Source organism: Ananas comosus, linkage group 3 (genome assembly GCF_001540865.1).
Source record: "Ananas comosus cultivar F153 linkage group 3, ASM154086v1, whole genome shotgun sequence".
In the NCBI taxonomy this organism is placed as follows: domain Eukaryota; kingdom Viridiplantae; phylum Streptophyta; class Magnoliopsida; order Poales; family Bromeliaceae; genus Ananas; species Ananas comosus.
Window position 1 is genome coordinate 202,916 of NC_033623.1, and position 24,963 is coordinate 227,878.

A 24,963-nucleotide genomic window follows, 5' to 3' on the forward strand; every position below is an offset into this window, starting at 1 on the left:
TATTCTCTCGGGGGAATTAATTAAATTTAGATAGCTAGAACTAATGAAATCAAACATGAAACTGGAAATTACAATGAAAGTTCTTTTTTTAAAAAAAGGGCAAAACTCTCTCTCTCTCTCTCTCACTCTCTCACTCTCTCTCTCTCTCTCTCTATATATATATATATATATATGGAGTCTGGCTATGGTGCTTGTAAAAGCACCAAGTACTTGGTGCTTGTAAATTTTTTTACCGTTAGATCTACATCTTTGATCATTTTCAACCGTTAGATAATACTATTCAACCAACCACCAACTCAATCCTAGAGAGCTCACGTCATCCTAACCGCACATCCATTAATCCAATGGCCAAAAAATCTACAAGCATCAATAATTTGATATGTTTAAAAACATAGGAGTTCAATTCTCTCTCTCTCTCTCTCTCTCTCTCTCTCTCTCTNTCTTTTTTTTTTCTTTTCTTTTTGTAATCGGGCCAAATGGACTGGGTGTAGTAGGTTGAGTAGAGTAATCTTTTATTTTTGGTTAGATTGGGCTTTATATTTAGGCATTAGTAGATATTTTTTTAAATTTTAGCATAAATAGGACACTTACTCAAAAGTGTCCCAAACATGTGTCCCTATAACCTAATTCTGTTGTAGTGTTATCCGTTAGTTTATACTATTCAACCAACTACCACTCAACCCTAGGGGGCCCACATCATTCTAATCCCACATTTCTTAATCAAAGGACTAGAAAACTAATAGCATCAATAACTTGGTGTTATTGATAGTATTCCAGTCTAGTTCTATATATATATATATATATATATATATATGAAGAGTCGCTCAACTATATGCAATTTTGAAATGGACCCTCATGAATGTTGGATCAAATAGGAATGGGTCAAATGGCCCGAATTTCACCCTTCGTAATGGGCCATAACAATGAGACACTTCGTATGACAGATTGGTTTATCGGCCCAATGGGCCTATCAACAATTGACCTCTATATTATTTTTTTTTTTGAAAGATAGGTAGCATGTTATCCGTTTCGTTTATTTCATTTTAGAAATAAACTTAGCTGGAAATGTGAATCAATTAGGATTCGAATTTAGGATCTCGGATACCAACCATCAAGCCCTTTGACACTTCGGACTAGAATTTGAACATATATATTAAGTGGATTTATTAGTTTATGCATGTAGTTCACATGTGCTTTTCAACACAACAACAAGGCATAAATTTGCAGTTTTGATGTCAAAACTCGCGGTTTGTTAATAACAATTAAGTTGCTAAGTTTTTGCCATCCCAAATTCTTTTCCACGGAAAACTCTTAGAATAATAAAGCAAACACAAATTAAGAAGAACCAATACGTTGATTTGTCTAATGGCCTAATCAAACATGCATCTACATAAAGTTCAAAATTAATTTCTAGAGATGAACTTGTTTAGGGCTACTAACAGACACATAGATCCTCTTGGAGATTCTTTCATAAATAGTAATATGCCATAATATATATATATATATATATATAGGTTTCTGAACTTATGCATTTTGTTTCGTTTTCCATTTTACCTTTCATTAAATGATAAAACAGCTTGTTTAATTTCCACTCTACTAGTCGATCAAATTTAAGTGGTCCATTCCTCAAAACTTTTATTAAACATTTACCTCTACAAATCTAGAACCAATTAGTTATCGCATGCAAAGCAGTAATAAACTAATTCAACAAGTTGTAGAACACGAGAATTTCTCCTCATATTATTGTAAGTTATAGTATTATCCGATAAATTAGAATGTTCAAACTGTATGAAGAAAATGTAGTTAAATATCAAGAGGAGTCAATAGAATAAGAGTTGTGACAAATGTTTATGAGATTAATATAGATATATATAAATTAGTCCATGATTAGCTAGGGGTGCAATTTTCATAGAATCCCTTAAATAATAACGTACCATGATGACTATCGATGCTATTTATGTCTCTACATATGCTTGGTTTGGCTCTCAACTTCTATTGACTAGTGGAAGTACTTAATTTGATATACTTCACTGTATTTTGGTCCACAAGCAAGTAGCCTTTCTTTTAATATATATAATCACAATTAAGTGGGGTAGATCCTTAATTAGCTTGAGCTTTTGTTAGTCTCATGATCACTTTCATCGATACCTTCTTAGTAATCCAACACGCATAGAATCACATAGAAGAGTACTTTGTGCATTGCCCTACTACAATTCTATTTCAAAGAAGAACAATAAACAAACCCACATTGCCAAGAGATGTGGAAAACTTTTATGCATTATATATGTAGGACTAGACTAGATATGTATATATATATATATATATATATATATATATATATATATATATATATATATAGAGAGAGAGAGAGAGAGAGAGAGAGAGAGAGAGAGAGAGTTGCCGGACTACTATGATCAGTAGTAAAATGATATGGACTTCTAATTAGAGTCCTTGAGTATCTGTTGAGAGTTTTTAAGTAGCAGCATACCATTTTAAAGTAGCTAGTGTTTCTTTGGGGACTAGAGTGGGACAAAATTGTAAATATCTATGCTATCCCACCAAACACATAAGTTTTGGTGGTTTTTGGTTAAGTGGGGAATTGTTATCTTAATTAAGTGTAGGGATTAATATCACTAATAGATTTTTTTTTCTAACTACTATTTCCATGAAATTTTTTTTATTAATTAACTCTTGATATGATGCAGAAACCATTTATTATTAACCTCATTCTTGACATACGAAATTAGCGGCTCGAATTTGACAATTAGCAGCTTCATGTCACTTTGCTTTTGCCTTTTTAGTTCACTTACTAATTACCAGAGGAACTACTTAAATAATATTTCACTAAATTTTAACCCACAAAATAGTTCTCATAGTTATTAAATGGTCCATCCTTTACGCTTTCTGTAGTGGCTTCATTTGATTAACATGTGCAGGCCATAATCAACACCCAAATTAATGATTGTTTGTTGTTTACAGTTAGTGCTTGTTTAGACATGGCTTCTCAACTTTGAAAAATTACAAATAAATATTTGTCTAATAAAACACTAATGTGTCATATCTGCTGCGGTGGAAGGTTGAAATAAACTCCAAAGGAAGAAGAGATTCCATTGTGATGCAACTGATTCAATCAGAAGCTGTTAAATATATAGCTCATTTGGTACATCTTGAGAATAATCAAACAATATTGGACCACATTAATTAAGCAATAGAGGTACACTACTCTGTTCTTTAGTGGAACCACAAACATCATATCAACTAAGTAGTACAACTATGCGCAACGGCCTTCTACTTACGAAAACAGCTAATATTCTCTCATATGGTACTTTCTCACCGCACTCAAATATATTCAACCCATAATTGATCTCAAACAGAAACTTAATACTTTTGAAAAGTTACTTTCGGAAAAGCTCTAGATCGAACACGATCTTATAATGTGGGCAAAAACCATCTCTATATACTGAAGACAAAAAGCTCATGGATTTTATGAGATCTAGTACTATGGTATCTCGGAACACCTCATCATACTTTGCAAATCCTCTACCTGCCTCACCCTCCTTAACAAAACACACACACACACATGTACAGTGATTACGTTTGGAGGTATATATTATTATGAGCTTATGTAGAGTTGGATACGTAGCAATCGATCCCATGCAACCAAACGTAACCACTGGCTGACGTGGCGCGACGTGATAGGCTGAGGACACTTCCCGCCCATTCCACAGGGTTGTAGGAACTATTCTACAACGGAGCACGTTTCGTCTTGTGATTGGCTCTTAAATCGATCAGCTCTCAAAAAAAGAAAAATTAAAGCCAATCATTAATTTCCATCGAAAATTGTCCAGATTAACCGGACGGACATAATTGTATTTTTATCCATATATTAAGTACAGTTTATTAAAGTAGAAATATTTTGTCCAATTGTTTCTAGCCAAATAACAATTATTTTTAAAAATATTTATACCTATCTTTCATGCAAAATCCAAAAATTATTACTAACTTTTCCATGGACTATATATATAGAGAGAGAGAGAGAGAGAGAAAAAGAGAGCTAGACCGGTATACTATCAACAGCACGAAGGCCTCCGTATTACAATGTTGTTTTCAATATTGCGGCTTCCAAATCAACGATCGGCTCCATTAGACTTGATCTACACCATTAAAAGTATTTGAAAACTAAATTTCATAATTTACCTATCAAACGAATAGTTTAAAAATGAATGGCTGAAAATAAAAATCTTATAAAAAATGATGATAAAAGACATGAATTTAAGATTAGAAGTACTGATCTTACTCTAAATAATTAAAAGAATTTTCTATAAAAATTTCATTAGATTTGAATTGTTTTACACCGTTAAATTCACAAATGATCACATCTACCATTAAAATTATCAATTTTGAGACAGTTTGATCACTAGCCAAATAATGTCGAAAAATTATAAAATTTAGTTTCCAAATACTTTTAATAGTGTAGATCAAGTCTAATAGAGCGATCGTTTGATTTGGAAGGGCATCATTGAAATAATTAATAGCACAGAAGCCTCCGTACTACGATGAGTATACCAATCTAGCTCTCTCTTCTCTCTCTCTCTATATAATATATAATATATATCATATTATTATATAGAGAGAGAGAGAGAGGAGAGAGAGAGATCAAAAGTCGGCTACAATAATATTGATAGCATTGAGCAGTTAGCGCTACCAAATTTTTCAACGTTATATCTACTCCTCTGATCTGGTCTATCCGATAGATTATATTATTCAACAAACCACCAACTCAACCCTTGAAGGTTTGGTTTCTAAAAATTTCTACTTTGTAAAAGTGGCGGTTGGAGAAGTTAGAGCAACTACTACTTAAACTAAGGAGATGCTTTAGTTGCCTTGTATTTCATTTTTGGCAAATAATATATATAAGAATTAAGAATTAGGCTACTATACTATTAATAGTACCAAACACTTGATTATATTAAATTTTCGGCTCTTAGATGGAGAGATATGCGGTTAAAATAATAATGATCCTCTAAGGTTGAGTGTGTAGTTGGTTAAATAATATGGTTTAACGGATAGAAATGATCAAAGAGATAAATCTAATGGTGAAAAACTCGATAGTACCAAACGCTTGATACTATTGATAGTATAGTAGCTAAACTCTATATATATATAATATATAATAAATGTACTTTCATTGCTACGTGGGGAAGTGTTCTGCATTGTCTATTTTTAACATTTCCAATCAAACATGAAGCATGTATTTAAGAAGATCACAGCGGTGTATATCCAACAATATGATCTATCAACATCATCATCCGTGTCCACATGTAAGAATATGTTCAAAATAAGACTGAATTATAGCTTATAATATGGATGTTACTCAGATTTCAATTATTACAGTATCTGTATCGTCACTTAGACCGGGTTTAATTCTTTAACCCATCCATTAATAATCCAAAAGATGGATTTACTAAAAAATAGTTCATGAATAAACTTTATATATGCCTCATGATATTATGTTAACCAAAAGATTAATCTAACAAAAAATAATTAATAATTTTACAAGAAATTAAATATTTTTTATGGGTTAATTTGAGTCATTTGTGGACTTACGAAGACTTTACGAAAGCAACACGCACATTTACAACACGTTATTTGGATAGAAATTGATTGTGTTTCTCTTTGTTCATGCAAAAATTAGTGAAACTACTGGCTCAAGGGGTCCATCATACAAGGTGTAAACCATCCATTAGTCCATCTTTACTTTTATTTTCCTTTTAACTTTGAGAATAATAAGTATTAATCCACGTAACTGTGCAACCCAATTAGATGATTGTGATTTAACGTAAAAATGGGAATATGGAATGGAAGGCACGACAACTAGGCGGTCCACAACTAACCTTGTGGACAATATATTCAAACTATAAAAGTTTTCCACTTTTATCTGCAGTTTTTTCATATAAAGTTTTGTCAAAAATGTATTATAGTGAAGTTTTTATGAAAGGGATGAATCTGAAACTTCCACTGTGACGGTAAAGTCACGACTTAAAAGTTCTATCTTTTTGTTGAGAAAAACTTAATTAGGATTAGTGTCTCATGCATGAAATGATGTTGATGATTAAAACATGTTTAGTTTGTTCTAAGCGGCTTATATATATATATATATATATATATATGATCCAAATTTGTTTACAATGAAAGTCATATTGTATTGAATTTTCCATTCTTGTATTTACCACGAACTAAACAATTAAACAAAGTGATCATTCACAACCAAGTTATTTTTGGACTCCTAAATTTGTAGTGACTCATTTATTTCATTAAATATATTTCTGAGCCATTTTATATTAAAACATAATTAATCATAGAAAATATAATGGCAGAACTAATTTTAAACCTCTTGTGGCAATTTCAGCTCCGCGCTCTTCATATCTATCGAATATTAATTCTCATAGTACTATTTTCTATTGATCTTTTCTGCCAACATAAGGAAATAACAAATTAACAAACAATAGCCTTTGTTTTCTTTGGTAAAACTCTACATAGAGCTTACTTGAACTATGAATCGATTTTATTTGACTATCAAACTTTTGAAAATTTTAATTTTATTGATCAACTTTTCAATTTATTTGATTTGAGTCAGTCAATGATATTTTAACTTTCAAATTTAAATATACCGTTTATCTTTACAGATTTAATTAGTATATTTTATATAATTTTCGCAATAATAAATTTATTAAAATAAACAAGTAGCTTAAATTTTAAAGTTAAAATATCGTTCACTAATTCAAATCTACTAAATTGAAATATTGGATAGTAATAATAAAAATTTTGAATGATTAAATAATCGATTCAAAATAGCTTATATTTGAATAGTTATTATTATTTTTTTTTTTACTTTGGGGAAGTGCTGGATGAGGGATGACGTGGTAGAGCCGGTCTAGGCACTTACCTCTATTCCCAGCGGGATATAATAAAGAGCTTGAACCACGCAGCGGAGCGTATCTCTCCCACACTCCGTTTCACCCACCTCTCCCATTGGGCGGGATCGCGCTCTCCCCTCTTCTCCATTTCCCGTCCCTTCTCATCATCACCCACATTCAATTAATTAATTAATTAATTAATTAATTAATTAATCAATCAATCAATCAATTTAATTAATTAATTAATTAATTAATCCCTTCTCTCTCTCTCTCTCTCTCTCTCTCTCTCTCTCCTCAACCACCGATGGCGCCTCCTCCGACGCGGCTCGAGTTCGACGCCGCGGTGCTCAGCGGCGCCCCCACCATCCCCGGCGAGTTCGTGTGGCCCGACGACGACAAGCCAGCGCCCGGCGCGGCGGCGGAGCTCGCCGTCCCCGTCGTCGACCTCGGCCTCGCCCTCCGCGGCGGCGCCGGCGCCGGGGACGAGGAGCTGGTGCGCGGGGCGTGCGAGCGCCACGGGTTCTTCCACGTGGCGAACCACGGGGTCGACCCCGAGCTCGTCGCGGAGGCGCACCGCTGCGCCGAGGGCTTCTTCGCGAAGCCGCTCGCGGAGAAGCTGCGCGCGCGCCGCGCCCCCGGCGAGAGCTGCGGCTACGCGAGCAGCTTCACCGGCCGCTTCCGCGAGAAGCTCCCCTGGAAGGAGACGCTCTCGTTCCGGTACTCCGCCGCCCCATCCTCGTCGTCGTCCCCATCGTCGTCGTCGTCGCGCGCCAATGGTGTTCTCGATTACTTCGTCGACACGCTAGGGGAGGAGCATCGCCACCACGGGTGAGAATAAGTACTCGCTCACCCCCACTACCGAGAATGGATGCTATAAAAAACCGAATTGCTTGATTTTTCTGAAATGGTAATATAAAAAGTGGATTTTGAAATTAAATTGATAGAGATTCCTGTTTTTCTTAATTAGTAAAAATATTAGATAAATTAAATTATGCTACTAACTGCTTGTTGCTATCAAGTTTTCGACTGTTAGGTAAAAAAAAAATGTGCGGTTAGGATGACAGTGATCTCGTAGAGTTGAGTGAGTCATTAGTTAAATAATATAATCTAACGGACGAAAGTGTTCAAACGGTAGATCTAACGACAGAAAACTCGATAGTATCAAGAGTTTCGTCCTATCGATAGTATAGCAGTCGAACTTTAGATAAGTTTCATAACGTTCCACATGTAAAAGTAAAAAATTTTAAATGCCTGAATTTTAAAAATGTATTTTAATATTTTACATTCGAAATAATATACAGTACTTGTAGTAGACTAGTTGGTTGACTTTTGTTTTTTTGGTAGTTTATTTTGGACATGAATTTGAATAATTGGATAAGGATCAAATTTCTAGATCTTATTGACGACCTGTATGGTGTGGACACAATTTTATACAGTACCTCTTGTTTATTTTTTGGATAAGCTTATGCGAACTTATTATAGGTTCATAAGGACGTATATAAAAGCATGTCAAATTCCGAGTAAGTTTAATTCAATTGGTAAGTTGTGATCGAATTAACATTTTTTTACTAAGTTCGACCAAATTTAATAAATATTTTTGGCAATAATAAAATCCGTTTTGTGATAAAAACCACCATAAGTAATTGCAAAATTTTACCAATATAAAATTTAGGGGCAATTTTAAACGTGCTCTTAAAAAATTATAAAATACCGTGAATATCCATTCAAAATTATTAATATTATTTTTGTTCTTATGAATTAATGAATTACATTAAAAATGTCCTCCGTCACGTAATTTAAAAATTCTAGATTAATTTATTCCTAATTATATCTAATTATAAATAATTATGGAGGGATAATAAAAAGAAAAAAGCTCGGTCTTTGTTTATAATTCAATTTATGAATGCATTTTTTGTGTACTCATTTTTTTTTTTTCATCAATATTTATTGGGTCTTATGTCATAATAAAAAGTAGCCGAAACTAAAAATATATTGCAATTTTTTTGTGAGACTATTTTCTTCGTTGTCTAAATTGATGTAATTTTTTTTAATTTACTATTTGTGTATAGTTTGTTACAATTAATTAGTTTTAATTTGATATACAGTCAATTGTATTTATAACATTTTCAATAATATAATGTTTAAGTTAATCAGAAAGCTATAGATAATAAATGGTGGGCAAAATAAGAATTTTATTTAGTTTTTTTAATAATTATTATTAATTTGGGTATTTATGACGATTTCTCTCAATTAGAGGAGTATTTCAACATAGAAATGCTTTAGATCCTTTTCCTTAGAATATTTCAATATATTGTTGACGTGTTGGCATATATATGTAAAAGAAATATGATTTGGAATTGAGAAAAGAAGTACATGAGGTTAAAAATTTGACGTTTTGACTGATCAGGATGGTGTACCATGCCTACTGCGAAGCGATGAGCCGGCTCTCTTTAGACATCATGGAGTTATTGGGTCTGAGCCTGGGCGTGGGTCGCGACTGCTTTCGAAGCTACTTTCAGGGCAACGACTCCATAATGCGGCTGAACTACTATCCGCGGTGCCAGCGGCCGGAGCTGACGCTCGGCACTGGCCCGCATTGCGACCCCACATCCCTCACCATCCTCCACCAGGACGATGTTGGCGGTCTCCAAGTCTTGGCCGACGGTCAGTGGCTCTCTGTTCGGCCCAGCACCGACGCCTTCATCGTCAACATCGGCGACACGTTCATGGTAAATTGAAACTTGTCGCCCAAGTGTTACAAATGAATCAAACCAACCGTCTCTAATGCAAGTGACAAAAAATTTGATAGTTGATATCCGAGGTCGTAAGTTCGAATCTTAATTGATTTACATTTCCAGTTAAGTTTATTTTTAAATAAAACAAATAAAAGAGATAGCATACAACTTATCTCTCTCTCAAAAAAAAAAAAAAAAAAAAAAAAAAACACCCTCAGCTAGAAATCATTTAAGATCTCTGTAGTACAACTTTAGGGGAGTGTCAATCAAAGAAATTATAGTGTTGTTGAGAGGATCTCCGTACAATTTTACCTAATTGTGGAAAGGGTTTTCTCAACTTGATGATTTTTGAATAAATTGAATTTTTTTTTTTTTTTGTTTGTTTGCAGGCTTTGTCGAACGGGCGGTACAAGAGTTGCCTCCATCGGGCAGTCGTAAACAGCGAGACGGTGCGGAAGTCCTTAGCCTTCTTCCTTTGCCCGGGGCCCGACAAGGTTGTGCGGCCGCCGCCGGCCCTCGTCGCCCCCGGGGAGCAGAGGGCATATCCGGATTTCACGTGGCCGACGTTGCTCGAGTTCACACAAAAGCATTACAGGGCCGATATGAGGACACTCGACGCCTTCTCGGCGTGGATGCTGAACAATGAAGGCAATGCCGTGAAGTGAGGATATGAACAATTATAGTACAAAGAGAAGGAAAAGGGCTTCCCAACTGTCTCAACTTTAGCGTAATTTGAGATCACCGTTGGACTTTGAAAACAACAAAAAATTATCCAAACAATATGTTTCCAGCTCTTTCATCGTAAAATCATATTGTGCAGAAAATTTGTGTTAGTTTCAAAGTTCAAATGATGATCACAAATTACAAGGAAGTCGGGACTGATCTGAAATATTTACAATTACTAGACAAAATTTTGTACAATGTTCCTTCAATTTTGTTTGTTCTTTAATTTCTTCATTTTTCTTTCTCAACAAAAAAAGAAGAAATTTCTTCATTTTTGTTTCTTATTTTATTTAGTTAAAAACAGTAACTAATAAGAAGGGAGGAAATAAAAGGACAGAGAGGAACTAATAATAAAGGAAGAAGGGGCCAAAAAAAAAACAAGAATTATATTCCAAATTTTCCTCTTGGAAAAGATCTACTAATTTTTCTTGTCCCCACTCAAAGAGTGCCACAGGTATGGTCAGTTTTGTCCTACTCTTGGACCTTTTTACTGTCCTATTCTTATTCCACCCTTTTGTCACTTAGCCCTCTCTCTATCTCTCTCTCTCTTACCCACTAGCCCCATTTTTGTTATTTTTTGTGCACAGAATATCATGGCACATCCAGGAAAGGATTCTTCTTTCCATTTCTTTTGTTTTTGAGTGTGGACACTCTCTAATTTTATTAGAGTTGCTAATACCAAAGAAAAAGACAAGGGATTTGTATGTGTGTGTGTGTGTGAGTGAGTGAGAGAGAGAGAGAGAGAGAGAGTGTGTGTAGAGTAGAGTTAGTGCGCATCATCATAGTATTTATATCCTTAAATGAAACAACATTCTATAAAGAGAGGAAAAGTGAGATTGCTTTCATTTCAGGATGCTGTTGATATACAGCTTCTATGTAGAGTTTTGGCTAATCTTGGGGTGTCTTAGCCGAATCCGGCTCACCTTTTACCCAAAAAAAAACATTAAAAAAAGTTGTTTTTTATCTGCGCCCTCAAAAGCGTAGGTGATGCCGCGCTAGCGGTGTTTTCTTTTCAGAATTTGTTTGTAAACCAATTAGTCCGCATCACATAAGATCGAGAATTTTTGTGGGGATCTTTGGAGGGTCCTGGAGCAATATTTTATGATTTTGAATTTTAAATTGTCGCTTCTAGCATCATTCTAAGATATTTTTTTGAAATACAAACAGAATCAACCACTATTATTAGAAAAGCAATACAATCGATATATTTTTTATCAGAACTTTAAAAAACAAAAAGAAAAAAAGGTAAACTATAAAAAATTCTTGTTGCACTCTCGCATCTTACTCAATTTCCTGCTATACATTAATAAAAGTTACACCAACTCACGCTTTGTCATTATCTCAAATAGAGGTCTAACTATTTAGGATGATTGTCAAGCCAGTTATGAAACTTTGTAAAAATGAGTTTACAGTGATGTTGCAAATTAAATAGAGAGTTGGGCTGATATGTTTTTAGTAGTACGAACCTCTCTATGCTTTCAAATCGTTTTCGACGTTGGGATTTTCGAATTGACGATCGGCTTCGTTAGACTTGATTTAGAGTATTTGATGTATCTAAACAATAAGCTTTAAAAATTTTCAATATCATTTATCTAGTGATCCAAAATAGCTCAAAATCAACGGCTGAAAATAAAAATCTTACAAAACGTGATATTATGACACTAAAATTTTAGATTAAAAATACTTAGTCTTATTTTATATAGTATAAAAATTTTTTATCAAAATTTTATACAATTTGGATATTTCTATACCGTTAGACTTTCAAACGGCTCACTACAATCATTAAAATTATTGATTTTGAGTCCCTTCGATTACTAGACAAAATAATATTGAAAAATCGTGAAATCTATTTTCTAGATATTTCAAATACTCTAGATCAAGTATAACAGAATCGATCGTTAATTCGAAATTTTTTTACAATACAGTTAGCTAATTTTTGTAAAATTTTTAGATTTATCTACGACGGTGATAAAATACAAAATGGTAACTGACGTAATTTTGATAAAATACAAAATGGTAACTGACGTAATTTTTACGCAGAAAGATAAGTTAGGAACGAAAGGCTGAAGCGCTAAAAGACTTTTTTATAATGAGGCCAAAAAAAAAAAAAAAAAAAAAAAGAAAAAAAAAAAAAAAACAGGATAACTACACAGGAAGAGTGGGGTGGGGAGGGCCAGAAGAAGAGCTAGCGCTTGTGGGTGTGGTGGTGGCCAGCCGCCGCGGCAAGAGGACAAAGGGGAGGGCGGGCGTCGCAGTCGCTCAGCTGCGCTCGAGCATCTGCTGGCGTCCGTTTCCGCGCCACACCCCCACGGCAGAACAGACAGGCAAGTATGCAACCTACCCCCACCACCGCACCCCGCGACAGTACAAACAACGCCACGCACTTCCTTCGCTTCTCTCTCTCTCTCTTTCTTTTGTCCTCCCCCCGGGGATGTCAGGGATGTCAACGGGTTGAATTCGAGACAGGCTTTCAAAAATCCGAACCCGAATCCGACTCCAAACTCAAGATTCAAATCCGCACTCGAACCCGACGAATTTTAAAAATTCATTTCCGAATCCGAACCCGACGAAAAATTTTGAAATCCGAACCTGAAAATCCGAGCTCGAAATAATTGCCTTTTTTTTTTTCAATATTTCAAAATATATTATATTAAATCTATATTTTTAAAATACAAATTCAAATACAATATTAAATTTTTACATACATATTATACTATATATAATGTAAAATAAATTCAGGTTCGGATCAGATTCAGGTCGGATGCAATCAAAATTCATATCCGAATCCATATTCGTAGTCAAAATTCATATCTGAATCCATATTCGTCGGATTTTTGCTTTTCATATCCATATTCGAAACCATATCCGTTTAGCATTGAATAGATTCGCTCCGTTCGGACTCGGGTTTAAATAAAATTTTAGGTATTAACAATCATTGGCATTCCTAGTCCTCCCCCATTCATTCTATTACTCTTCGTCACCTACGATGGCCCACTTGGCCCATTTGGCCCGGTCTTCTTCGGGCCGAAGTTATGGCTTGTGCGTATACAGTCGGGCTACATTGCTGAATTTTTTTTTTTTTTTTTTTTTTTTTTTTTTCACATGAAATAGCATAGTATAGAAGAGAATGATGAATTTACTGGATTTTTTTTACATGAATTTTGTTATATACTTTTTAAGAAGTTGTCTGTGACTGCCTATCTGAAATGCATTAAAAAGCTAATCACTTATAACAGTTAAATGAAAAACTTTTTTTTTTCATGAATATATCAAATTATATAAAATTTGTGCTGAGATATAAAAGAAAGAGCAATGATATTTTTATTGAGAGAAATATATCCATATATAAGCGGGCTGAAAAAAAAGCATAACTCATATTTGTTTTTATTTTTTTAATATCAAGTTTGCATATGAATTTAAATATTAATCGGTTACTAAAATTTTAACTCTTATCCGATAAAGTACCTCTTATCCGATAAAAATAAATTCGAGTAGGAATGAGATATCAAACTAATCAAAATACAAATGAATAATATGAAATTTCTTTTCTTAATAATAATAATAATAATAATAATAATAAATAAAAGCCGTCATGTTGTAGGCTCATAATGCGGTCATTAGACATTGACAAATAAAATGACAAAAATTTTGTAGGCATCGTTCTCAAACAATTTGTTTAGGGACGATGCGGATAGATGCCGTGTGGTGTGCGGCGCCCATCGCAACCACCGTTGGAAATGAAAAAAAAAATTTATAGGCTCTGATTATTTAAAGAGAAAGAAAAAAAAGTCTGGGATAAAAAGGGACGATCGCGATGGGCGCATGTACACCACGCGATGCCCATCGGCTTTGTACCAGGGCTACTTGCTCGGACCGGGTGCTCACGAAATTTTTGTCCCAAATAGGAGGTAAATTGTGGGACCCACGTGTCAACCTTTCAAGACAGGTATTTATTGTTGCGGATTTTTTTTTTTTTTTTAAATACTTGATGTAACCGTGGACGCACATGTTCTCCATTTGGGTTGATGGGCAAAAAAGTAATTTCAACTCATGTTTAGAAAAATTTTGTGCAAAGCAATGTAGGAAATTATCTATCTCGTAAAGATGTAATATCTTGGGTCGAACTTATTTGAATTATTTTTTATTTGATTATTTAAATATTTAAAATTTTAATTTAAATATTTAATATTTTAATTTGTTTAAGGTCATTTGATGGTTCTACAGATGTAATATTTAAACTAGTTATTTATTATAATAAATTTAAAATTTGCATGACCTGTATAATATATACAGATTAAATTTACAATAATAAATAATGAATTCAAATTTTAAAGCTAAAAAGTCATTAACTTACTAAAATTAAATAAGTTAAAAAATTAAATAATAAAAATAAATTTTTTAAAAAATATTTAGTAGACGGATCAAAATCGGTGGTAGTTTCGGTAAGTTTCGTACATTTTTTTTACCTTACAGTTACACGGCAGGTAGAACCATCAATCTAGGGATCAAATTGCAATTCCTGGATACTACAGGGACGATCTATACATTTTACTCGTGCCGTTACGTTGCCCTTTAAACAAAACCAACGTTTTACACCAACAGCCACCTCCTCTGATGGAATCGGAATCGGAGCCCTCGCCACCGCCACCACCCTCCTTCTCCGACGCCGACGATCCTCCGCCGTCGCATTCGCCGGAGCTACCGGAGGTCATCGCCCTCAGCCCCCTCCTCCCCGCCTTCGACGCCGCCCTCTCCGCGCGCTTCCGCCTCCTCAAACCCTCGCCGCTCCCCCTCTCCTCGCCCATCTCCTCCGCCGCCTCCGCCGCCCTCGTCCGCGCCCCCACCCGCGTCGACGCCGCCCTCCTCGACCTCGTCCCCTCCCTCCGCCTCGTCGTCACCACCAGCGCCGGCCTCGACCACTTCGACCTCCCCGAGTGCGCCCGCCGCGGCGTCGCCGTCGCCAGCGCCGGCCACGTCTTCTCCCCCGACGTCGCCGACTACGCCGTCGCCCTCCTCCTCGACGTCCTCCGCCGCATCTCCGCCTCGGGCCGCTACCTCCGCCGCGGCGAGTGGCCTCTCCGCGGGGACTACCCCCTCGGATCTAAGGTCGGTTCTCTCGCTTCAATCGAATTACAGTTCAATTTCTAAGAATTCAATTCAATTCAATTAGAAATGAACATTTTAGGATAAATTGCATCATTAGTTACTCAACTTTTTATTAAATTTCGTTCAGCTTACCGAAGATCATCGAGCTTTAATTTTTATTTCAATCGAGATAACTGTTTAAATTTTAATTGCTTTTTTTTGGGTGAATTAATAATGTAACAGTGAACTCAGTTAGTTGTCAATCAGAAGTGAATATTTTTGTTTGGAATAAATTGAAGTTGAATTGAATCCGTGGGAGATGTGAACTCATTTCAATGTGTTGCTCTATGAATATATTATGACTAAATAATTTCTCACATTCGAAGAAGAAGTAATTGCCTACATCTGGTGTATTTGTAGTTCATACACCCTGAATTTGTCGACCCTCTATTCATCTCATGTTATAATCCAGTGGGAAAGAGGATGCAGGTTTTTTGTGGTATGGCATATGAATTATGAGATAGAATCAATGGTCCATAGATGCATGGTGTGTGGTTAAATACAGATGTGTCGAGTGCCGGCAATAATTTTTCCTCTGACAATATTAAATGAGGATGAGGATTAAAGAGAAATACTATTAAAAGTGCGGGTGTTGAATGATCAATTTGAAAGATTAAGAACCAAAGTGAATCTTCACAAAAAGTTTGGGTACTAGTGCTGCAATATGCTAATCTATACCTCCTCTTTTAGATCTGAAGCTTGGATCTGTTCGGTTGTAGAGCACTCTGTTAGGTACGGAATTCCAGAGTTTTGTTTGAAATAGTTTCAACTGGGATTCACTTGATTTATGTTAGAATTATTCATTTGAATTCAACTAGGAGTATAATTTGGTTTGTATGGAATGTAGTGGCATTTACTTGGATTTTAATCGGAAAGAGATGGCAAGTCATTGAATGTTTTTTCTTTCTCTAATCTACCAGGTAACACCACAGAGAAGGGAGGAAAAGAAATGGATTGATTCTTAGCTACATAGATTTATCAGGGTCTGTAATTTCTTTTCATTATTGGCTGTGTGTGTGTGTGTGTGTGTGTGTGTGTGTGTGTGTTAATGCATTGAGAAAGCAAAAACTGCCTAAGAAAAAAGAAAAGATCATCTACTTTAAGATGTTTCGGTTCTCAACATATATCATCAATTTTACACTGTTGATATCGAGTATATTCCATCATTTGCAGCTCGGGGGAAAGCGAGTAGGGATTGTTGGGTTGGGAAGCATTGGGTCATTGATCGCGAAAAGGCTCGAAGTTTTCGGCTGTATCATCTCATATAACTCAAGGAAAGCGAAGCCATCCGTCTCATATAAATTCTTCCCTACTGTTTATGATCTCGCAACCGAATGTGATGTTCTAATTCTTTCCTGTGCATTTACCAACGAAACGCGCCATATAGTTAACAAGGATGTCATGCATGCATTAGGAAAGGATGGTGTAATTATAAACATCGCTCGGGGAGGTCTTATTGATGAAGAAGAATTAGTCAAGTGTTTGATGCAAGGAGAGATCAAGGGGGCCGGTCTAGATGTCTTCGAGAACGAGCCCTCCGTGCCAAACAAGCTTTTCACTATGGATAATGTCGTTCTGTCGCCTCATCTAGCTGCTTTTACTACAGAATCGTCATCGGATTTGCTTGAACTAATTATAGCGAACTTCGAGGCTTTCTTCTCAAACAAGCCTTTGATTACTCCAGTTTCAATGTAAGTTGTGTGTGCTGTTTACAGAGAAAAAACCCATAGATTATATTTCTCTCGAGTTATTACATTTTTATCTCTCTAGTTACTACATATTTAGTGTGTGGTACTTTCTTTTTCCTCTAAAATTCGGTAGAATATGAAAGTGGTTACAAAAGATCGTAATTTGTATATAGCATGCATGATGCGTGTATGCATATTCGCACTCCGCACTTCACATGAAGGAACTTACCATCCTTTTAGAATATGTGGGTTGTTTTTGGTAAATTTGTTTGCTCTCTTAATCTGAACACTGATGAAGTTGGATGTACGAACCCTCTCAATAATAGTTTTTGCGATGTTAATATTACCGCCGCTCATCTTTACAGAAGAAATTTGGGCAGAATGGATACTATTATTGAGTTTTTTTTAGTGGAAGTATTGTTTATGGGTGAGTAGTAGTGAATCTAACTTTATAGCTCTTCTTGTTCTTTTCTACTCCTGCTGTTTAGTTGGACAAGCTTTTTAAGTTTTGGCATAGCTTCTTTAATTTTAAAAACGAGTTCATTTACCTAATGAATGAAGCAGACAGATAGCTATCTTTGAAAATTGAATTGTTCATTTCAACTGCCTATTTGATGAAATTCTATCCATATTTTCATTGAAAGAAAAAGAAAAAAAGAGAAAAAAAATCTCATTAAAAGATAAAACTAAAGTAAGTTTATTCCTATTTTTATTCCATGTACGAATCAGACACATAAATGGTGTTCTAAACCATTTGAAGTTCATTGCTAGCACCAATTACAATAGAAGACAAAACAAACACTTGGAGAAGTTGGAAAGGGATATTTTCATGCACAAACAACCACTCTCACCAACGCTACATGAAAAAGGGAAGGGAAGTGTTTTTTGTCACCAAATGTAGTTTTCTTTTTTAGATAATTTTGAATTGCGTACATGATATTACCAATAAATGCGCCGGATCCCCGCCGCCGATCGCTTTGTAAGGAGCGGGTCATGGCCCCGCAAAGCAGATTATCCCCTTGCTTCGAACTTCGAAGGTTTAGTACTGCGAACTTCGTAGTGTGCATCGACTCATCTCTCTATCCATTGTTTCAGAGCTAACGTTGGGGCCTTTTCCCCTTGCTGCTGCTTCTTTTAGTTAAACTTTTAGTCATAACAATGTTAAGCACAGGAGTAGAAATTCACTTTTAAGATCCAATTGTAGAATACTAAATTTGGAGTTTTTGATAATGTTTTAATCCAAAGAGGATTAGACGTACTAGACTAACCCTATCCTAGATTCATCAAGATTCAGGCTTTTGCATAAACTGTCATTGGATAGTAGCAGTTGTAGAAGAAGAAGCAGGGCAAATGGAGCACTTATTAGCTTATTCTTTTTACTATATTATGTAAAGCAATACTAGTGATGAAGAAGCAAGTTATAGTTTATACATGTTTGTTAATATGCAAGCTCATTAACTGCAGGTTAGCGGAAAACGAGTGGGTATTGTTGGCTTGGGAAGTATTGGATCCGAGATCGTGAAAAGGCTCGACGCCTTCGGCTGCACAATCATGTACAATTCAAGATCGAAAAAGCCGTCCGTCCCATACAAATACTTCCCAAACACTCACGACCTCGCCGTCGAGAGCGATAAACTCTCCTGCGCGCTTACCCCTCAAACACACCACATACACCACATAATAAACCGAGACGTCTTACTAGCCCTGGGCAGGGACGGCGCGCGTGGTGCTCGTCGGCGAGAAGGAATTGGTCAAGTGTTTGGTGGAAGGGACGCTTGGGGCCGCGGGTCTCAACGTGTTCGAGAACAAGCCCGCCGTGCCCAAAGAGCTGTTCCAGATGGATAGCATTGTGATGTCGAATCATTCGTTTTGAGCAAACCACTGGTCGCTCAGGTTTACTTGGAAAATATAGTTGATGAATGAAGTTGGCTTGATCCCAATGACTAAGTTGGGGATTGTGTTTTGAATAAGTGCTGATGTGATTTATTGGCATTGAAAGCATTCTTTGCACTAATGGTGCAACGGTGATCTCAAAAGTTACAAAGTCAAAGTAGCAAACCAACTATTTGTGCGGAGTTGTATACATTGTTGATACTAACATCTCTAGTATTTGACTTGAACCGATGGTTTATACAGGTTTTACAACATCTAGAAAAGCTTCATCACTTCCAACTCACACAAGAAACCAAAAGCACATTACATAAATAAGCACACAAAAATATAACAAGCATCTTTTCAAACCCAAATTTACCTGCGTAAATTATATAGCAAGTAATGATACAGTTACTGAGGAAACTAAACTTGTCGATATCAGATTACACAACCATCATCGATCAACAAGTTTCACCTCAGAATAAGAAAAGAAAAATGTCCGCAAGAGCCGGAAATCACAAACTAAAACATGAGTTTGCAGTTAGCTCTCGAAGGTAAATGCTTATTCGTTCCACAGAAAAAGATAGAAGATCTATTAATTTGTTGCTGTGCAGAGAATCAGCAAACTCTTTTTGTCACAATGGTAACGCACGCCCTATACCACAAAGTAGAAAAAAAAAAGTCAGGATAATAATGGTATGTATTCGAATCACCGATTCTTCTTGGCGAGGTGAAAACATTTGAGCTTTCCACAGTTGCAAAATTAAAACAAGAAACCACATGTCACAAGCTTGAACAAAGCATTGTTATGTAAAGCAAAGAGAACTATTAGAAAATAAGATATCACAGAAAAGATGAATCATTACACATTAGCCGCTTTTGAAATATACTGAACAAATAGCGAATGCTTTGACTAGCGACAATAGAAATTAGTCAATTAGCTTCATTACTGTCCCAGCACAGAAGTGAACTATTTTAGCTTTTCCAGAACAAACTTGAACAAATTTTAGAGTCACTGACCAATATCTTTATTATCAAAAGATAAGCTTGTCGAACACGTAATTAGGTACCAAATAATTCCCAAAAAAAGGGGCTAACATGAACTCAGAACTTCATTTCAATATAATCTTCTCTTTCGGGCCATGCTCTTCCTGGACAACATCATTAGCAGTAATTTTGGCCAACAATGTGATGAAATAACATAATGAGCTAGCTCTACCATATATATATATATATATATATATTTTGATGCACCTTCTTAACCTTTTTGAATATAATCTTGTGATTTGGACAAGTTTTAGGCGTAACATTCTTCGACAGTTTTAGAGCTATGTTACATTTGTTCAATTAACTGCCTAAATTATTATACAATCTGCTCAAACACCTACGAACAGATCTGCTTAACAATGTTCATCCCAAGAATCAGCAACTAGTCATTCAATAGTGATTCATCAAGATTCATAGTATGTTTAGAATCTAAGACTTTAGAAATGCAATCTTTATAAGAGCATATTGACTACAAGGAGAAAACACCCTAGCTTTTGCTGCACCCAGACCCAGAAGTAGAAATGAGATTCCAAGCCTTAAACGTAGAAGCTCAAATTAGGAGTTTCTGATTCTGCTGCAGAAAATAAAGCTTTAAATGGTACAGCTTCTCCTAATAGACTATTCAAACTGCGCCGCCACATACACCAGAGCACAATTCGCTACAAAAGCAACTAAACTTTGCAAATTTGATAATTGAAGAGTATGATAAACGAGCTGACCTTGAGAAAGCCAGCTCCAGCAGGAGGAATCGACGGCGATGAACGATCTGAGGCGCGCGGAGGCCACGGCGCTGTGGAGCGGCATCAGCGACTCCACGCTCCCCAACGCCGCCGCCGCCGCCATTGATCTGAAACAGAGACGCATGCTACTATATTAGAATCCCAAGATCGATCACAAGCTAAAATCTAGGGTTTTACAACTTAGAATCGCCGCGCCGTGGCCTCACCTACGGATCAGAGGAGATCTCACGCCGGAGGAGCACGAGGGCTTCGGGAGTAGGGTTGCAGAGCGGAGCGCCGCGGCAGCGGACCTCGCGGCGTAGCGGGAGAGAGTCGCCATTTTCGCCCAGCTAGGGTTCCTACAGGAGCACGAGGGAGGTGAAATGGGAGAGCGGAAGAGGAGGAGGAGGACGACGACGACGACGGAGAGGGAAAAAACCTCCTTAAACCCTAATATCGAGTCGAACGAGTCACTGCAAACGAGGCGAATCGAAACGGGCCGGGGCCGACCAATTGGGCTCGGTCCAAACTAAGTTTTGGCTCATGATTGCGGCCCATTTAGGCCTAGTTTGATAATATAGTGGCTTTGACCACCATATTTAAATTAGGAACGACCCCCCAAAAAAAAAAGTGCTTACACTCTTGTCCTTCAAAAGCTTTAATTTTATACTATAAAATGTCCAAAAAAAAAATAAAAAAAAAATATTTTCAAATTTTTTATATTATAAATTTGTGATTGCAACTGTAAGAATAGTAGCATGCAATTGTATACTTTTTCAGAGACGAAAAAGTTAAAAATATTTTTAAAATTTAGCGGCATTCTAAAATATAAAAAATAATATTTTGTTCACCGTATTACCAAACTAGGCTTTAGTTGGGTCAGGTTAAAAGTTTTGGGGTTAGTTACACCAGTTATCGGACTTGTTGGAATCGTATTTGTATATATACAAGGACGAAGCACTATTATTCTAAGATTAACTTAAATTTAAATATTTTAGTCCAGTAATTTTGGTTCGGCAAGTTGCTAGTACTAATAAATAGATCATTCATGGTGACAATTGTTTTCATGGAATTCGAACTTGATTCTGATAAGAAATTCTATTTGAGATTTTTTTTAAAAAAAAAGGTTGGGAGTTCAAGGCGAAAAAATATGTAAAGATAGAGACACATTATTGCAATTTCGCAATATCTTTGTTAACTAACAAATTTGCCAAATGGAGTCTCCTTATAGATCATTCGAAAAGTTAATAAAGCCTCTTAGCGTTAAAGCTTTACTGCAGGTACAGCTTTATGATTAGACTAAAAATAAAAAAATTAAATTAGATTGAAATTGAATGAAAAATAAAATAACAAATTATTCTATCGAAACGCCTAGATTTGGGAAAGGGTTTTGATTAAGAGAGAGAAGAGTAAGGGAGGGAGAGTAAGGAAGGTATTTGTGAGAAATAATTTAGAGTGACTGATTCAAAGTTGGATATATCGGGCACTACAATAAAAACGGTCTATAGCGACATTTTTAAATGTCGGTACAGATCAAAAAAAGTGCTGCTGGCTAAATTACCGACACTTTTAAAAAGTGTTGTTATATGTGGGGTCGCTAGGTATATAGTGACAGTTAAAGAGTGTTGGTATAATCTAAAAAGAGTGCTGCTAATTTACTAACATTTATTTAAGCATTTCGCAACCGTCGGAACTCTACCTCGTTGGCTGCGGTGGCGGAGGATGAGAAGGGGGAAGGGCTCTTCGTCTAGAATTTCAGTGGATTGAGTTAGGAGAGAAGGGGAGATGATAATTGATTTTTGGGGAGAATGGGAGATGATAATCTGTTTGTAATCGGGCCGAATGGGCTTGGTGGGGTGGGTTGAGTAGAATAACCTTATTATTTTTTGTTGGATTAGGCTTTATATTTAGACATTAGTAGATTTTTTTAAAAATTTTGGCATAAATGCGACACTTACACAAAAGTGTCCCAAACATGTGTCGCTATAACCTAATTCTGTTGTAGTGCGGACGGTTTTTGAATTCTATAAAATAAACAGCAGCGTGATGAAAACCAGCAAATTTTACTTTAATTTTAAAATCTAAAATAGATAAACGAAACAAATCATAGATGTTCTCCATGAGCGGTGATGTTACTACTATTTGTAGGATCTAAAACAGGAAAAATTTTAGAATGCGTCAGTTATATTGGTGACATAGCGTTCCCAACCAATCAAATAAATTCTTTTATATTAATCCATCACATCATAATTAAAAAAAATTTATTGTACTTTTTTCTAAAAGAAAAGATATAACTGGTTTGTTATTACTGATACGGTGCAAGTGCGATACAGTAAACTAATACTCAGGGTACAGTTTGGGGGTGCATCACTTTTTTTTTTTTTTTTTAGGCCTTTTGTTAACGGCCCAACTGTCACCGTACAAAAAAATGGCGGGTCTCTCCACCACTAATTTAGATGTCGGCAACGAATATCTGACGTACCAACGAATATTAAAAAATAAAAAATAAAATTGTGGGGGAAAATACCTCAATATAAGACCTTTCTAAATTACTCTTTTAACTTAAATTTTATTTTTTTAGCGTGTTTTATTTTTTTTTCTTTTTTTCCAATTGCGATACTAATAATTATTTGATTAGTCCATTGATTGTAATTTTAAATACTAACTAAGAATTCGACAACGTAAAAGTAGTAGCTATATTTGAAAATTCTAGCTCGAAAACTAACTACTAATTTTATCTAGTGAAGTTATTCATACATTGCAACGGACTAGTACTATAAAAAATAAAGAATTGATAAAATAAAAAATTTTAAAATTTTTTGACTTATCGTAAGATATCAATAAATACAAATAGTATAAAAAAAAGTATGAAGATATTTTATTTTATTTTTTGTGCAATTAATTTGTTTATATGATAATAAATCATATGAACAGATTAATTAGAAAGTGGGCTAATAGGAAGACAAAGTATTAGATAGAAATGGTATGGGAAAGACGAAGCATCAGAAAATAAAAAGGAAGAGAAAATTATATGAGTGAATAATTTAAGTAAAAAATAGAAAATAAAAAGTATAGATAGATTATAATAATTTAAGTAAAAAATAGAAAATAAAAAGGTGTCAATTAATTAATAAATTAAAAACAAGTGGGGCATGGAGCTGAGGGACACTTGGGAATTACGTCCCCTTCCACGTGAGAAAAATATCTTTCGTTATCGTGGACGACTTCTATTGGAAATAAGCTAAGCCGTTGCCGACTCTCATAAGAGCATCCACAATTATTGTTTTTGGATTGAATCCATGTAAGTGAATAGTGACATAAATATGTGGATAGAGTGGTAGATTGGGTTTTGTTGGAAGCATTCTCAAAATCACACTTTTCACTTGATGAGAAATTGAGAGGTGGGTGGCAGATGAGAGACAATAATAACTATCTTTACAAATGAACAAATCTGAACGCATAAATAGTTCCATCAAATTTATAATTATAATTTTGGTTCTATCTACCGACCGTCCTTAGAGCACGTGGCAAAGGGCTTGGTGGTTCGTATCTGAGGTCCCAAGTTCGAATCCTAATTGATTCACATTTCAAGCTAAGTTTATTTCTAAAGCAAATAAACGAAGTGGATAACGTGCTATCTATTTCTCAAAAAAAAAAAAAAATCTATTTTCGCCACGCAGACACCACATCAGAGCCACACAAGCTGGCTGAAAAGGAGCGTTAAGTTGAATATGGTGAACCATTCACCGTGTTCAAACACGGTGAATAATTCACCGTGTTTCATACTTATATTCTCCATATTCAATATTTATATTTTTTTGCAATACATATATTTTTCTTAGATACGGTGAATCATTCACCATGTTTAACTCACGGTGAATGAATTATCATGTTCAACTTATTTCAGCACCTCTATCCTTACTCAAACGATACTTATGTGACGCTTGCGTGACGGGGATAGGGCCAAAATTGTAATTATAAATTTGATGAGGTTATTTGAGAAAATATTTTTTTTGAAGGGTCAAATGCAAAAAAGCTCTTTTTTAGGTGTTTTCTGAATTATTAAATATACATATTAAAAATACTACTTTTTGATAGTTTAAATTTTTGAGAATAA

At 35.5% G+C, this 24,963-nt stretch overlaps 4 protein-coding genes across 5 annotated transcripts; 3 read left to right on the forward strand and 1 right to left on the reverse strand.

The window, feature by feature from the left end:
* On the forward strand, positions 6,992-10,759 carry LOC109708224 (gibberellin 20 oxidase 1-D-like). 2 transcript variants are annotated; one of them, XM_020229871.1, is made up of 4 exons: positions 7,079-7,096; positions 7,162-7,745; positions 9,325-9,646; positions 10,042-10,759. In XM_020229871.1, the coding sequence occupies exons 2-4, from the start codon at positions 7,222-7,224 to the stop codon at positions 10,315-10,317; spliced, it is 1,122 nt and encodes a 373-aa protein (XP_020085460.1). In that variant the 5' UTR covers positions 7,079-7,096; positions 7,162-7,221; the 3' UTR covers positions 10,318-10,759. The 2 variants fall into 2 exon arrangements, with proteins under 2 accessions (XP_020085459.1, XP_020085460.1); XM_020229870.1 differs by having other exon boundaries at positions 6,992-7,745.
* Positions 14,932-17,564, forward strand: LOC109707944 (glyoxylate/hydroxypyruvate reductase HPR3-like). Its single transcript, XM_020229490.1, has 2 exons — positions 14,932-15,481; positions 16,694-17,564. Exons 1-2 carry the CDS (start codon positions 14,990-14,992, stop codon positions 17,213-17,215), a joined length of 1,014 nt encoding a protein of 337 aa, XP_020085079.1. The 5' UTR covers positions 14,932-14,989; the 3' UTR covers positions 17,216-17,564.
* LOC109707385 (glyoxylate/hydroxypyruvate reductase HPR3-like) lies at positions 18,667-19,303 on the forward strand (the record flags this gene model as incomplete). The annotated part of the gene is given in 2 exon segments (XM_020228619.1): positions 18,667-18,930; positions 18,932-19,303. Coding segments are annotated over 2 exon segments (414 nt in total), but the record flags the coding sequence as incomplete, so codon positions are not given.
* LOC109707945 (protein NUCLEAR FUSION DEFECTIVE 6, chloroplastic/mitochondrial) lies at positions 19,441-21,280 on the reverse strand. Its single transcript, XM_020229492.1, has 3 exons — positions 21,074-21,280; positions 20,847-20,974; positions 19,441-19,735 (listed from the first exon to the last, which is right to left on the reverse strand). Exons 1-3 carry the CDS (start codon positions 21,184-21,186, stop codon positions 19,716-19,718), a joined length of 261 nt encoding a protein of 86 aa, XP_020085081.1. The 5' UTR covers positions 21,187-21,280; the 3' UTR covers positions 19,441-19,715.

Bases quoted from the DNA above. Each gene is read 5' to 3' on its own strand.
- LOC109708224 (XM_020229870.1), top strand. From the start codon at position 7,222: ATGGCGCCTCCTCCGACGCGGCTCGAGTTCGACGCCGCGGTGCTCAGC. The intron at 7,746-9,324 runs GTGAGAATAAGT...TTGACTGATCAG, and splicing joins GAGGAGCATCGCCACCACGG to GATGGTGTACCATGCCTACT. The intron at 9,647-10,041 runs GTAAATTGAAAC...GTTTGTTTGCAG, and splicing joins ACATCGGCGACACGTTCATG to GCTTTGTCGAACGGGCGGTA.
- LOC109707944 (XM_020229490.1), top strand. From the start codon at position 14,990: ATGGAATCGGAATCGGAGCCCTCGCCACCGCCACCACCCTCCTTCTCC. The intron at 15,482-16,693 runs GTCGGTTCTCTC...CATCATTTGCAG, and splicing joins ACTACCCCCTCGGATCTAAG to CTCGGGGGAAAGCGAGTAGG.
- LOC109707945 (XM_020229492.1), bottom strand. From the start codon at position 21,186: ATGGCGACTCTCTCCCGCTACGCCGCGAGGTCCGCTGCCGCGGCGCTC. The intron at 20,975-21,073 runs GTGAGGCCACGG...TCTCTGTTTCAG, and splicing joins AGATCTCCTCTGATCCGTAG to ATCAATGGCGGCGGCGGCGG. The intron at 19,736-20,846 runs GTCAGCTCGTTT...TTTGTGGTATAG, and splicing joins CTGGAGCTGGCTTTCTCAAG to GGCGTGCGTTACCATTGTGA.